At 40.0% G+C, this 12398-nt stretch overlaps 1 protein-coding gene across 1 annotated transcript in view; it reads left to right on the top strand.

Annotated features, from left to right (window-relative positions):
- The window catches only part of CRYL1 (crystallin lambda 1), a 59118-nt gene that overhangs the window by 31016 nt on the left and 15704 nt on the right, over positions 1 to 12398 (top strand). The window contains exons 5-6 of the mRNA XM_084265254.1: positions 1032 to 1226; positions 10674 to 10779. Of these exons, the coding sequence (XP_084121380.1) occupies positions 1032 to 1226; positions 10674 to 10779 (301 nt within the window). The remainder of the gene's footprint in view (positions 1 to 1031; positions 1227 to 10673; positions 10780 to 12398) is intronic.

Below are 12398 nucleotides of genomic sequence, written 5' to 3'. Positions count from 1 at the left end.
CTTGCTGTGGTTTAGGTCTTGCTAAACTGCCTGGCACCACACCAGTCCATCACGCTGTTCTCAGTACTGGTTTTTACTTGCATTTACATGAACATGGTTAAGAGCAGTTGACTGTGAGGGAGGCTGGTGAAAGAATCAGTACTTTAATTACCAACCTTTAAATGTCAGTTTGGTTTCTGGTAGTAAATTGTGATACGTTAGATCTTTCTATTGCCTGGAAACTAGACCACGAGTTGAGCTTAACACTGCAAGAACATGGCTGAAGGACTGCTGCTTTTGGAAGGAGCATGCAGAGGCAGGGTTAGTGACTGTAGGACCACGACCTGAAGAACTGTTAGATGTTTCTGTGAAGTTCTTTTGATATTTTTTTTTTAACTAATAAACAAAAAAAATATATGACAAGAAGATCTTGACTTGGTGAAAAGTTACAGTTGGGAAGAGTCAGGGAGAAGCAATTTGGTTTTTTTAAAGTACTTACAGTGTTTGAAGGTAACCTGCTCTGCAGCTTTTTTGAAGTATGCTGTATGTGATAGCTCTTACCGTGTTTAGCACAGGCTTGGGCCAGTAGCAGCTTATCTATCAAGTGTTGCATCTTACAGGTGGTGTTTAGCAATATTTTCCTTATAAAGCTCCTGAATACCTAAAAGGAAATGGCTTGCTTCGTTTGGAAAGACAGGTGGTGGACAAATGTCTTACAACAAACAAACAGCATGAATATTTGAGGAAAAAAATGGTTAGTCGAGTCATTATAAAGGCTTATAGTACTGTTTGAGTGTTGTCATCTCTCATGGAGCTCCATCAGTCTTGCTGGGGCTAAACAGAGTTAGAATTAATACAGATTAGTTGCTTTTTAAAAAGTTTGAATTAATACACCAGCTCTTATTGGATTGATGAAGTTTTTCAGGATCTGAAGATTGGGCTTACTGTCTTCACTGGAGAATATCCATGATAGTAGCAAACTATAAAGGTGCTTTGTATTAGCTTATTCTTTTGTTGATCATTGACATTCTTCTTTTGTGTTTCTTCTTGAGGTAAATCCACCTTACTTCGTGCCGTTGGTTGAAATTGTTCCTCATCCAGAAACAGATACTTCTACTACAGAGAGAACGTATGCCCTGATGAAGAAGATTGGTCAATCTCCTGTCAAACTAAATAAAGAAATTGAGGGTTTTGTCCTGAACCGGCTCCAGTATGCAGTGATAAGTGAAGCCTGGAGACTTGTGGGTGTATGTATTTTCCCCCCCTTCCCCCCCCCCCCAATTTCTGCACACATACACTGAAGGTTTTTTATATGTGACAAGCAAGACTGTGTATTTAAATTTCCTGTAAATTTTTTGTTAAACTGTCCCTTATGAACACAAAATTTGCAAATGTGAATTAAAAACAGGAAGAGGTGTCAGTTATAATTAGCAAAGACTGAGAAAAACAAAGGTATGTGATCACGACCACTGTTCTTTATAACCACCTTTCTTCTTAGAATACTGTTATTTTCAGGAAAATGAATAGAACAGTCTTAAAAATACAAAAAGTAAGATGCTGATGTTTTTTTTAAGGTTGTCTCATAATTTCCTCTTACTTTCTGAATGGTGCTGGCCTACTGTACAGTGGTTATGAAAATAATATTTTAAATGGTGTTCTCTTTGGCCTTTTAGAAATTGTGTTTGTAGGTTCAACAGTTATTCAATACTCCTCCTGCCCATTCAGACTTCTAGCTGAGAATCATTTATTTGTGCCCCTTCAGCTTTTCCCACAGTTACCTGTTCTGTTGCTGCAAAGTCTGATCTTTCATCAAGAAGAGCTCAATTATAAGTCTATTGCTATTCTGTTGAGAAGCCCTTCTCGAGCCTAATTGAATGTTCTCTTTTTTTTTTTTTTCCTGGAGAATGTTTTTATTATTCTAGCTGTTTAAACCAACTCTGCACACAAATATAGGTTAAAATCTTAAAACTAAGGCAATAATAGTAACTTATAAACAAAACAACTCTTTTTCCAATGAAGTATCTAAATGTAGTGGCTGAACTGATTTTGCTTACCTCTAGCTTCCATTAGCAACACAATCCAACAGTGTAAAGGAGGTGGTAAAGCAATATTGTTAGGAAGGAACTTATCCTTTACTGGAGACGTTTCTTCAAACTGAAGAAAAAGGTTTCTGTTATTAAGGAAGTTAATACAAATTCTTAAGTATATGACAAGGAGAACTCCTTCAGAAAGCTTCAATCATGTTGAAAGACACAGGATAGAAAGGATAGTAACCTCTAAATTGTTTTTTTAACCCTGGATGATAAAAAAAATATGATAATAAAAATGTAAAATTACTACTAAAAATGCGAATGTGGAAGGTGAGTTCTTGATGAAAAATCTAACTGAACTGCAGTGTTCATTGTTGAGGAGGTTCCCACACTGTAACTTTTTCTTGACAGGAAGGGATCTGTTGTAGACATAAAATAATTCATGCTAAGAACAAGATTTTTGGAGCGGGAAAGACTAAATGAATAGTGGCAGCCTATGAAGGAGAAATGGCACTTACCCTATGTGAAGTTGATTAAATACTGATTTAAGCACCTTTTTACACACAAACTAGCAGAAATGCAAGTTAGCATTTAGATCTGAGCGCTTTTGAAAGAGTTCAAAGCATTGTTGGTAAATTGTGGACCAGTGAAGTCTGGTAATGTGTATGCATGTTGATACAACACCAGCACAAGTATCCAAGGAGGTAATGCCTCCGCAGTGTAGTGGGATTCTTTCACATCTCTGAGACACTCATGTTAGAGGAAAACTATGCAGAAGCAACCTCCAGCTAACAAAGGTTCTAAGACTTGACCACTGGGGGCTGAAGCAATGCATGTCATTGAAAATACTGCTCTGTATTTGGTCCTTGGTTATGGAGAGAGTGTAAGAGCATTTCATGGGCCACTACTGGAAAAAAAGGTATTGATTTCAGGTGAACCTTTAGTATGTACCTGTATGGATGCCTTTTGTGTGCCTGGTGGTATGTGAATAGTAGCAAATAGGGCTCAAAGCCCTGACAGATAAAGAAAGTTGCTTTGGTCATGCATCATCAAAGTTTCCAAGTTTTTTGGGTTTGTATAATGTTGTTGAGTTTCAGGCAAATACACATCTAAGCTGTTTGGCTGTATTTCCAAAAGTCTGGGCAAATATCAAGTTACATAGTTTCAGCTGTGTGACTTCAGGCTGCACACTGCCTTTGATGAGAGGAGCTTGCGCAGGCCTGAGGCCTGGGGCCATTTGTTTCTGTGTTTCTACTGTTGTACTGCCAACTTAGGGATTTTTTGTGGTTTGTTTGGGGGGTTTTTTTGCAAGTCATGTTCTTATGATGTTTCCACTTTCAAAGTGTGTGTGGGGAAATAGTTATTGCTTCTGTTTAAGTCACTTTTCAGTCCTTATTGTTGAAAACATCGGCCTCCACAATGCAGGCTTTCAGAGGCTTCTAAAAATTGATTCCACCTGCTAATAAAAGTTTCCTTACCCTAAGAAGCACTGGGGTGAAAGATAAACTACAACTATTAGCAGGAGGACCATATTAATAAAGGACTTCTTGTCCAAAATGATGACATAATCCTTTTGTGTTAGATATGTAAATCACATGTAGTGGATGAAGCAATCCAAGTCAGCTAGGTGCGGAACACAGACATTCTTATGAAACTACTTATGAACACTGATGTATTTTGATGCTAATAGTTGATGTTGCTTTTTACTATTGTAAAAGAACATTGAGACAGAACTATAAAACTTTATTTCAAAATTGCTTGTTTTATTAGTGGTTGTAAAGATCTGAACAAGTATCTTTGTATGTTTACAGTTACATGTCATAGACAGATGAGCACTCTTGTTTCTGGTACAAGATCTCTTTAATTTTGACATGGTGAGTGCTTGAGAAAAATCTATGTTGTTGCTGGAGGACTGTTGTATTTGCACTGCAATGCATCAGTCCTTTGCCACGTAACAAGGACACGTATTCCAGACAGAAATTCTGTGTTTGAACCAGGAGAGAAAAGTAGCAGCAGTCTCGAAGTGTTTTGAAGCCAGTTGAAACAATCTCTTTATCTAAACATCTGTCTGCTGTTTTTGAAGACTTTGCTGAGATGCAAGCTTGAAAGTTCTCATCTTTCTCCTTGCCTCAAAAATATTTATAGAAATGGCAGGGGAGTGATGTTACACATGCACCTGTGTGCACGTTTAGTTCGATCAAAGTCCCAAGTTCAGATGCCTTTGCATGGACAGTCTTTTTTCTTTTTCCTTTTTTTTTTTTTGTCAGTTAAGCTTGTTTCATTCAGGAGACTAGTGGAAACTTCTCAGGTAGAAGTATTCGTGTACTGCTAAAAAAGGCAGTGGTGGTAGGACAGACATGCAGATACAGCTGTGCTAACAGCATTTATCTGGAAAACTTTATCACAAATGGACTGAGCAGTTTGCAGGATACGTTTTGGTTCCCAAATGAAGCTTGTGACTGATGACTTGCCAGGCTTTCTCTTCTACTTACTAATGCTGTGTTGAGATGGGTGAGGCATGGGACAGGGTTCGTACAATGGGAGAAGGGCTGTGATACAGAGCGTGAACATGAGCTGTATAGAAAACAAAGTGGTAAGTATAGCTACTTGCTGGATGATGTGTGGCGCTTTCCAACTTCTGTCGTGTGGGTCCAATAGTAGGAGGGACTATAAAACTGGGAGAAGTTGGAGGTGAGTCCCTGCCAAGAGGTGGAGATTAGGCTCAGACTTTGTATGGTGCTCAAGTTGCATGTGGGCATGGATGCTTGAGCAGAGAGTGAAGCACAATTCAGGGTGAAGTGATAAAAGTAACAAGGAGAAGTGTGGGTATCAGGATACGGTTTGTCTTTACCAGATGCGTTAGGGTCTCCGAGACCGTATGCAGGGAGGCTGGAATTTTGAAGCTGGGCACAAAATGAGTGCTATGAATGCAGGACTGGGCCAAATGTGGGAGGGGTAAGTACAGAGTTAAGGTGAAAAATTAGGAGGCCTGAAGGTTGAGATCCCAATGTATAGGAAAGTAGAAGAATGGAAAGCCATTTGGAGACACATAGTTGGGTGCTGAGAACTTTGGCCATGTGGATAATTAGGAACTTGGATTTAAGAATGCAGAAATTTGACTTTACAAGAACTTAGAAGCAAAGACCATAGATTCATTCATGGGCCTAAAAGAATGAATTCAAGCCCTTTGAGGCAAGAGTGATTGTAGAATGTATTAGGTTGGAAGGGACCTTTTAAAGGTTATCTAGTCCAACCCCTCTGCAGTAAACAGGGACATCTTCACTAGATCAGGTTGCTCAGAGCCCCATCAAGCCTGAGCTTGACTATCTCCAGGGATGGGACCTCCATTACCATTCTGGGCAACCTGTTCCAGTGATCTACCAACCCTCATACTGAAGAATTTTTTCCTGATATCCAACCTAAATCTCCCCTTTTCCAGTTTAAAACCATTATCACTTGTCCTACTGGTACATGCCCTCATGAACAAGTTCTTCCCCAGCTTTCTTATAGGCACCTTTCAGGTATTAGAAGGCCGATAGAAGAATGGCCAATTGGAAGAATGTTAGTTAAATAGCATGACTGTCCTGTTTTGAAGGTTAGAACTTCATTCAGAAAAGAACCACCAAACAGTTTCACCAGTGCTTTAGACCAGAAGTCTCAAACCTTGCTGTGAATATAAAGGACTGTCCTTTTACTGTGGATTACTGAGTGGAGGCTTACCCTGGTGAAACATTTCTTGAAGCACCACTTGGGATTTGCAAGGAGGCCCCAAAATACAGCGGCAGATATAGTAAGGAGAAGATGGCAGTCTTTCCACCTTAATCTAATGTAGGAGTTTCAGCTGCTTTTAAGAACCTACTAAAACAATTTTGTGTGATGGGTCATGTAAATGCCTTAAGAATCTGTATTTTCCTCTGTATAAGTTTTTATATTGTCTTAATGTGTTTTTTTTCTTTGAAAGTGGCATTTCTTTTAGGCTACCATCATTGTAAGAAACCAAACCAAACCCCACCAGAAACCCCAAACAAAACCAAAAACTAAAACAAACAAAAAGCCCCAGAAAACCCAAACACCACAGAGGAGTGGGCAGCACTGCCATGTCAGTGGACCCAAACAGTCATGGTTTGGCTGTGTGTCCTTTTTTGTTTGTTTCCACAGCAGTCAGGTGCATTGGCTTCAGACCCTAATTTATGTACTTCTGCTTTCTCAGGGGATTAGTTTGCAGTCCTTAAATGCTGGCAAGACTTTATTTCCAAATTTCTTATTACTAATTGTATTACAATGTTATCCACAGCACCTTTCCAAAAGATCAAAGATAAGGTCGAAGGTTAAACGTCTAATTACAGTCCCCCATAAAAGCAGGATATCATGAAAGGAAGTCTGAAGGGCCATGAAGAAAAATAGTATCAATTCTAAGTGTCTCTTACAGGGTGAGGGGAGTGAGGGTGCCATGGAAGAAGGAAGATAAGGGCCAGCTTAGTAAGGTGTAGTGTGTAGGGCAATGAGTTTATCAAACATGATGAAATGGAAGGAGATGGAGCTGGTAAAGGGATCTAGGAGAGAAGTCATACACTCAAAATGACAGGGCTGGAAAAAGATCTCATCAGGGCACAGATGGGATAGACTTGATTGAAATGATAGTGAAGAGAAGGGTGTAACAAGTGCTGCTGAGGGAGAATGCATACATTAGTGGCAATCAGGGAGAAAAAAAAAAAAAGACTGGATTTTAGGGATACAGAGAACAAAGTGAAAGATTTGAAGACAGAAAGTACCTGGTCCAGGACGGGGTGGAGTCCAAAATAACTCTGTAGACAGGCTGGAGTGAGTAGGAGAACATAATGAATTGGTATGAGAAAAAGTAAGATTGTTTTTTTGTCTGTGTCACGTTTAACACGATTACAAACCAAGTCAGTGACAGAAGTTGCAGTGTGGGTGTGACTCATAGATGTTGTTTAAAACCAAGTAGGTTGGGTCAGGGTCCAAAGGTGGAGACTACAGAACCAACACAGGTTTTTGGAGGAGAAAAAAAGGGCCCTTGCATAGTGAGAAGCACTAATAAATTACAGAAGGAGCATTAGGGCAACACTGGAATGTGAGATTCTGGTATATAAATAGTGTCAGAACCGTGGAGGATTTTGAGCTAGCCTAGATCTTGAAGTTTGGCCATTGGGGTCACTGAAGATTTTGGAGGAATTTATTTCTACTCCCAGCTCTACTCTGCCCTGGTCAGGCCCCACCTGGAGTATTGTGTCTGGTTTTGGGTTCCCTGGTATAAAAAAACCCCCAGGGATCTCCTGGAAAGAGTCCAACGGAGGCCTATGAAGATGATTAAAGGACTGGAGCATCTCCCCTATGAGGATAGGCCGAATGAACTGGGATTGTTCAGCCTTGAGAAAAGAAGACTGAGAGGGGATCTGATTAATGCTTATAAATAGCCAGCCTCTTTTCAATGGTCTGTGGAGACAGGACAAGGGGTGATGGCTTCAAATTGGAGCACAGGAAGTTCCGCACCAACATGCGGAAGAACTTTTTCACAGTGAGGGTGCCAGAGCCCTGGGACAGGCTGCCCAGGGAGGTGGTGGAGTCTCCTTCTCTGGAGATATTCCAGACCCGTCTGGACGCCTGTCTGTGCAGTATGAGCTGGGGAGCTGCTTTGTCAGGGGGGTTGGACCCCATGATCTCTCGAGGTCCCTTCCAACCCCTACAATTCTGTGAGTCTGTGATTTTAATTGAAGATGTTAATTTTGTAGGTGTGAAAGCTTCTGATGAACTCTGAATACATTCCGTTTCCTTATGACAGTTGACAGAGGGGAGAGCTTACTAGAAGGGTTACCCAGGCTGAAGAGGATGAAAAATCCCCTTGGGAAAATTGTTTCATACCTAGACTTAATGAAACTGGGCTGGAACTCTTTTTTGTTTACTACTTAGTATAAACACTGATCCTTGTGGAAGACACCTTGCTGGCCTTGTACCCACCCTGCTGAATCATTCCACCAACTTATGATCTCCTTGACATAAGTGGGAGTAGGGTTATTCCCCAGGGGATGACAGTCTAACTTGTTTCTCATTTGTTTGTTTAATTTCTGAAGAGAAAAAGTTAAAAGGCTTTTCCCTTTAAGAGGGCCTGTCTGACAAAGAAAAAACGATCTCCTGTGACTAGAATTATATATCCCTCAACTGGAGTGACCTGTTGTGTTTCCTTCTGGTAGTAGCAATTTTTACCTTTTAGCTGCTATAACTATACAAGTATAACTATAGTCAAAAGGTCAAGAGGAGAGTGCTCATTTCATGATTCTAAAAGCACCTGGTCTTTAAATGTCAGTATTGAAGCAGAGGACTATGGTATCAAATGAAATAAATCAGGTTCTAATTAATTTGCAATTATTACTGGTGTTTCAATGGCCTGTTAACTCTTTAACGTTATGTTTACAGTTTGTAACTGCTGCTGTGGCTCAAATGTGTGTCTGGAATTTAAGGTTAATCTTTTGTCCACAAATCCATGTCAACCAGGAAAAAAAAAGTCACTCATCAAGCAGAGCTTTACAAGCATAACTCATTGTTTGGATGGAGCACTCTGAACAGAGGAGCGCTTTTGTTGACTTTGCTGATGTTGTTCAGGGAAGTTGTGTTGCCATGTCAGGGGAAAAAATTTTCACAGGATGTGTGGTGCCCATGTTAGTTACAGTGATGCTGCTCAGTAATCTGAACCCTGTCTGAGATTTTTCGGTTAGTCCTGCTGGATGAGTTCCTTTACCATACCCATACCTTACCTTTACGTTGAAGGAAAGAATATTTCTTTATCCTTGCCATTTTATGTCAAATTAAGTTGTTACCCAAGCTGCGTGTTCCATATATGCTGGGTAGATCTTAACAATTATCCTATTGTTTGCTTTTCAACATAGTGTTCAAAAGCCACCTGCAACAGGGATTCAGCCAGGCTTGTTTTTGATAGTAGCAATGACTACTCACAGATTGAGACCTGAGATGATGAAATGTGATGTCTGTGCCCAGTTGTAGAAGTTATGTTGGTTCTTGGCTTGTAATTTTTTTTTAAAGCAACAGTATATGATGTAGTTGTTGAACACAGATGCTGTGGGTGGGATTCTGCTTACTTCAGGTGAGATTTCCACAACGTGGACTTTGACATCCAAGTTCCTTATCTTTCAGTTGGTGAGGAAAATCAGGCCCTTTTAGGACACAACTCAGCTTACCTATTCTAGATGCTTGTTTTAGGATGCTGATTTCATTTTTCTCCCTAGTGATTATGAAGAGAGACTAGATGTCTAGCTCAGATGTCAGCATCTACAACAGGTCAGGAGAGCTGTCCTACATGCCTGTAACTCTAGCTGATCGCTGTGTGATATGAGGGAGCTTTGAGGCTGTGCCCTGCAAGAGGGAAATTTAACAGGGAAATGCATGCCTTTAGCCAAGCCTATAGCTGCTTGTATGCTGCAGCTCAAAGGGGCTTGTTGAGAAAGAGACACTGAGTGGAGAGCACCTCAAGATGGGGTGAGAAGACCAATTAGAAGCAGTTCAGCATCTCTTCCACCTTCTTAACCAGAAGGAAATGTTTTTATGTCTCTGTGAATAAAGAGGACAAGTTCTTGAAACCAAGCTTTATCTGATGGAAATGATTAGAACAGGTCTTAGTTAATTCCTGTCTTTCTAGTAGGTGGAAAACAACCTCCTATAATAAATATTTTTCTTCTCAGGTAAATCTGTTAAGGTAATGAACTGCAGCTCCTTTTTTTTTCTTTTTTTTTTTTTTTTTTTTTAAAAAAAAAGCCTTTGTGTGCCTGCCCTAACCTGATGGAGGCGTTGGCTATCTGTAATGGGTGGAACAGCAGTGCTCAACTTTTAATGCTTCATTTTGCATGCTCCACATCCTACCACCTCCACGATTTGAGGCTGGCAATGAACTCAAGAACCTGGGCAGGTTGAGACTGAATGCTCAGCCTTTTTTTTTTTTTTTTTGGTGGTAGGGAGTGGCAGCTGCATTGCCTATGTCTTTGGTCACAGCCTTTTTTTGCAGGTGGCCTCAGGAATAGTACCCACTATAAGTTAATACACTTTTTCATACAGTATACACCCCTATTCTGCCAACTGTGACTCTGCACAAAAATCCAGAACTAAGAGAATATGAAGGGAAGTGTAAGATTTAGCCAAAACTCCTGTATTTAAAAGGGCTGGTATGCTACTTGGATTTCATATAAACTCTTTGGTTATGTGCTCTTAAGAGTGTCATGTTTGTTCTGCGTTCTCTGATTCTTAGTTTCTGAGAGAAAAGTGTATTGGTTAAGAGCTCAGTTTAGTTTTAGTATATGAATTAGTATAAGTAGTAATTATCAGGCAAACCTAGTACGTAGTCTATGAAAAAGGGTATTTGTATATTTTAAAAAGATACTGTCAAAATATATTGAAGTTTATTTAGATTGTGAAGCACAGCAATCTTGGAGATGTGAATGAGTGTTTTTACTGAACCATAGGAATGCTTGCATAACAGATGTTTCTGGCAAATAGTCGTTTCTGTTTGCAAGATAACCACTATTTCTAGCCTTAGTTTTTATTACTACTTTAATTTTTTAAAGTTATATACAGAAAGCAGGTAATTTTGCATTAAATCCAAACGTTCACAAATTTTCCTGTTCTACTTTTGCTACTTAGGAAGGAGTAATATCTCCTACTGATCTAGATCTTGTGATGTCTGATGGACTGGGAATGCGGTACGCGTTTATTGGACCCCTGGAAACCATGCATCTCAATGCTGAAGGTAGGTAGTTTCGAATGCTGTGAATATGAAGGAAAGATTTGTATTGCACAAGACTGTGGAAATCACAGAATCACAGAACTATAGGGGTTGGAAGGGACATCCAGATATGATTGAGTCCTACCCCCCTGCCAAGCAGGTTCCCTAGGACAGGTCACACAGATCGGCGTCCAGACGGGTCTGTAATATCTCCAGAGATGGAGACTCCACAACCCCCCTGGGCAGCCTGTCCCAGGGCTCTGGCACCCTCACTGGGGAAAAGTTTTTCTGCATGTTGGTGCAGAACTTCCTGTGCTCCAATTTGCAGCCATTGCCCCTTGTCCTGTCCCCACAGACCACTGAAAAGGGGCTGGCCATTTCCCCCTGCGTCCCACACTTCAAATGTTTATAAACATTGATCCGATCCCCTCTCAGTCTTCTTTTCTCAAGGCTGAACAGCTCCAGTTCTTTCAGCCTTTCCTCACAAGGGAGATGCTTCAGTCCTTTAATCGTCTTCATGGCCCTCCAAATGTTAGATCAGCAGACCGAGTTAGGACTGCTCCAGCTATGACTTATCTCTAAGTTTTCTAAAACTTGTGGTTGTACAGAAGGAAACAGACAATGACTATCCTGTTGTAAGTGATAAGGTGAAAGATGACTAATCATTGAAATGGTAGCTGTGTGTTTATTTTTTCCAAGATTTGTCCCAGTGCTTTGCAAACATTGCTGTACCTGTAGTTCAGGGCTACCTAAGTGTCAGGAAAAGAAAATTCTGGAAAAGTTCATCTAATAATCCAGTGTCAACAGAAAGTCACTTGCTGATGTTGAGCTTGCTTTTTTCTTGCCCCCACCCCTCAAGAATTGGTAGCAAAGGCTTAGTGTAAGTATCTCTGAAGCATGCTTGCTTTAGACTGTCTGAAATCCTGAATAAAGTAAAATTATTTCTTTCAGTGATTCTGTCTGTACAAAGTTGACTTGACAAAGCAGTTGAGTAACAGTTCAACATCTGACTTGTGTGATCAAGACAGATTTTTAGCTGTTTTTGGAATACTGTGCATGAATCCCAGCTAAATAAAAAGTGAATTGTGCAAAATGAAATAAAAATTGTGGATTAGGGTGACATAAGCTTGAGCAGTGAACTTAACAAAACATGAAAAATTCAAGAACTAAATAAATTCTTAGATTTTTATATTATGGACTGAGCCTTTATTCTGGTTTTCTTTGATCCCTGAGATCTTGGGCCCCTGACCCATCACTGAACCTTTTAGGCACTGCTGTAATGCCTGATAATTCAGTAATAAAATAAAAATGAGAAACCAAGATCGTAAAAGTTCAGTCCACAATTAGAAGTGTTATTTTACATCTACTTGGGTAGTGACTTGGCAGAAATTGGCTACATGAATATGGAATTGTGGATCCTCCACCAGAGTCTTTCAGCTTGTGAGCTTGGTTGTATTTCGGTAAATTAAATGTCACAAAATGTTTTAATTTTGTGCATCGTTAGGTAAGCAACATCCTAAGCAGAGGCACCTTCCTAAAAGTTAGCTGCTGTTTATCTATTAATGTCTAGGAGTTTCCAGTCCTCTCCATTGATCTTTGACATACTCAATATAAATGATATAGACTCTTTACATAGAGCAGAT

The sequence above is a fragment of the Gallinula chloropus genome (assembly GCF_964237585.1).
Source record: "Gallinula chloropus genome assembly, chromosome: 1".
Lineage (NCBI taxonomy): Eukaryota > Metazoa > Chordata > Aves > Gruiformes > Rallidae > Gallinula > Gallinula chloropus.
Note: the sequence above shows the minus strand (reverse complement) of the source record. Positions and strands in the feature narration are given on the sequence as shown.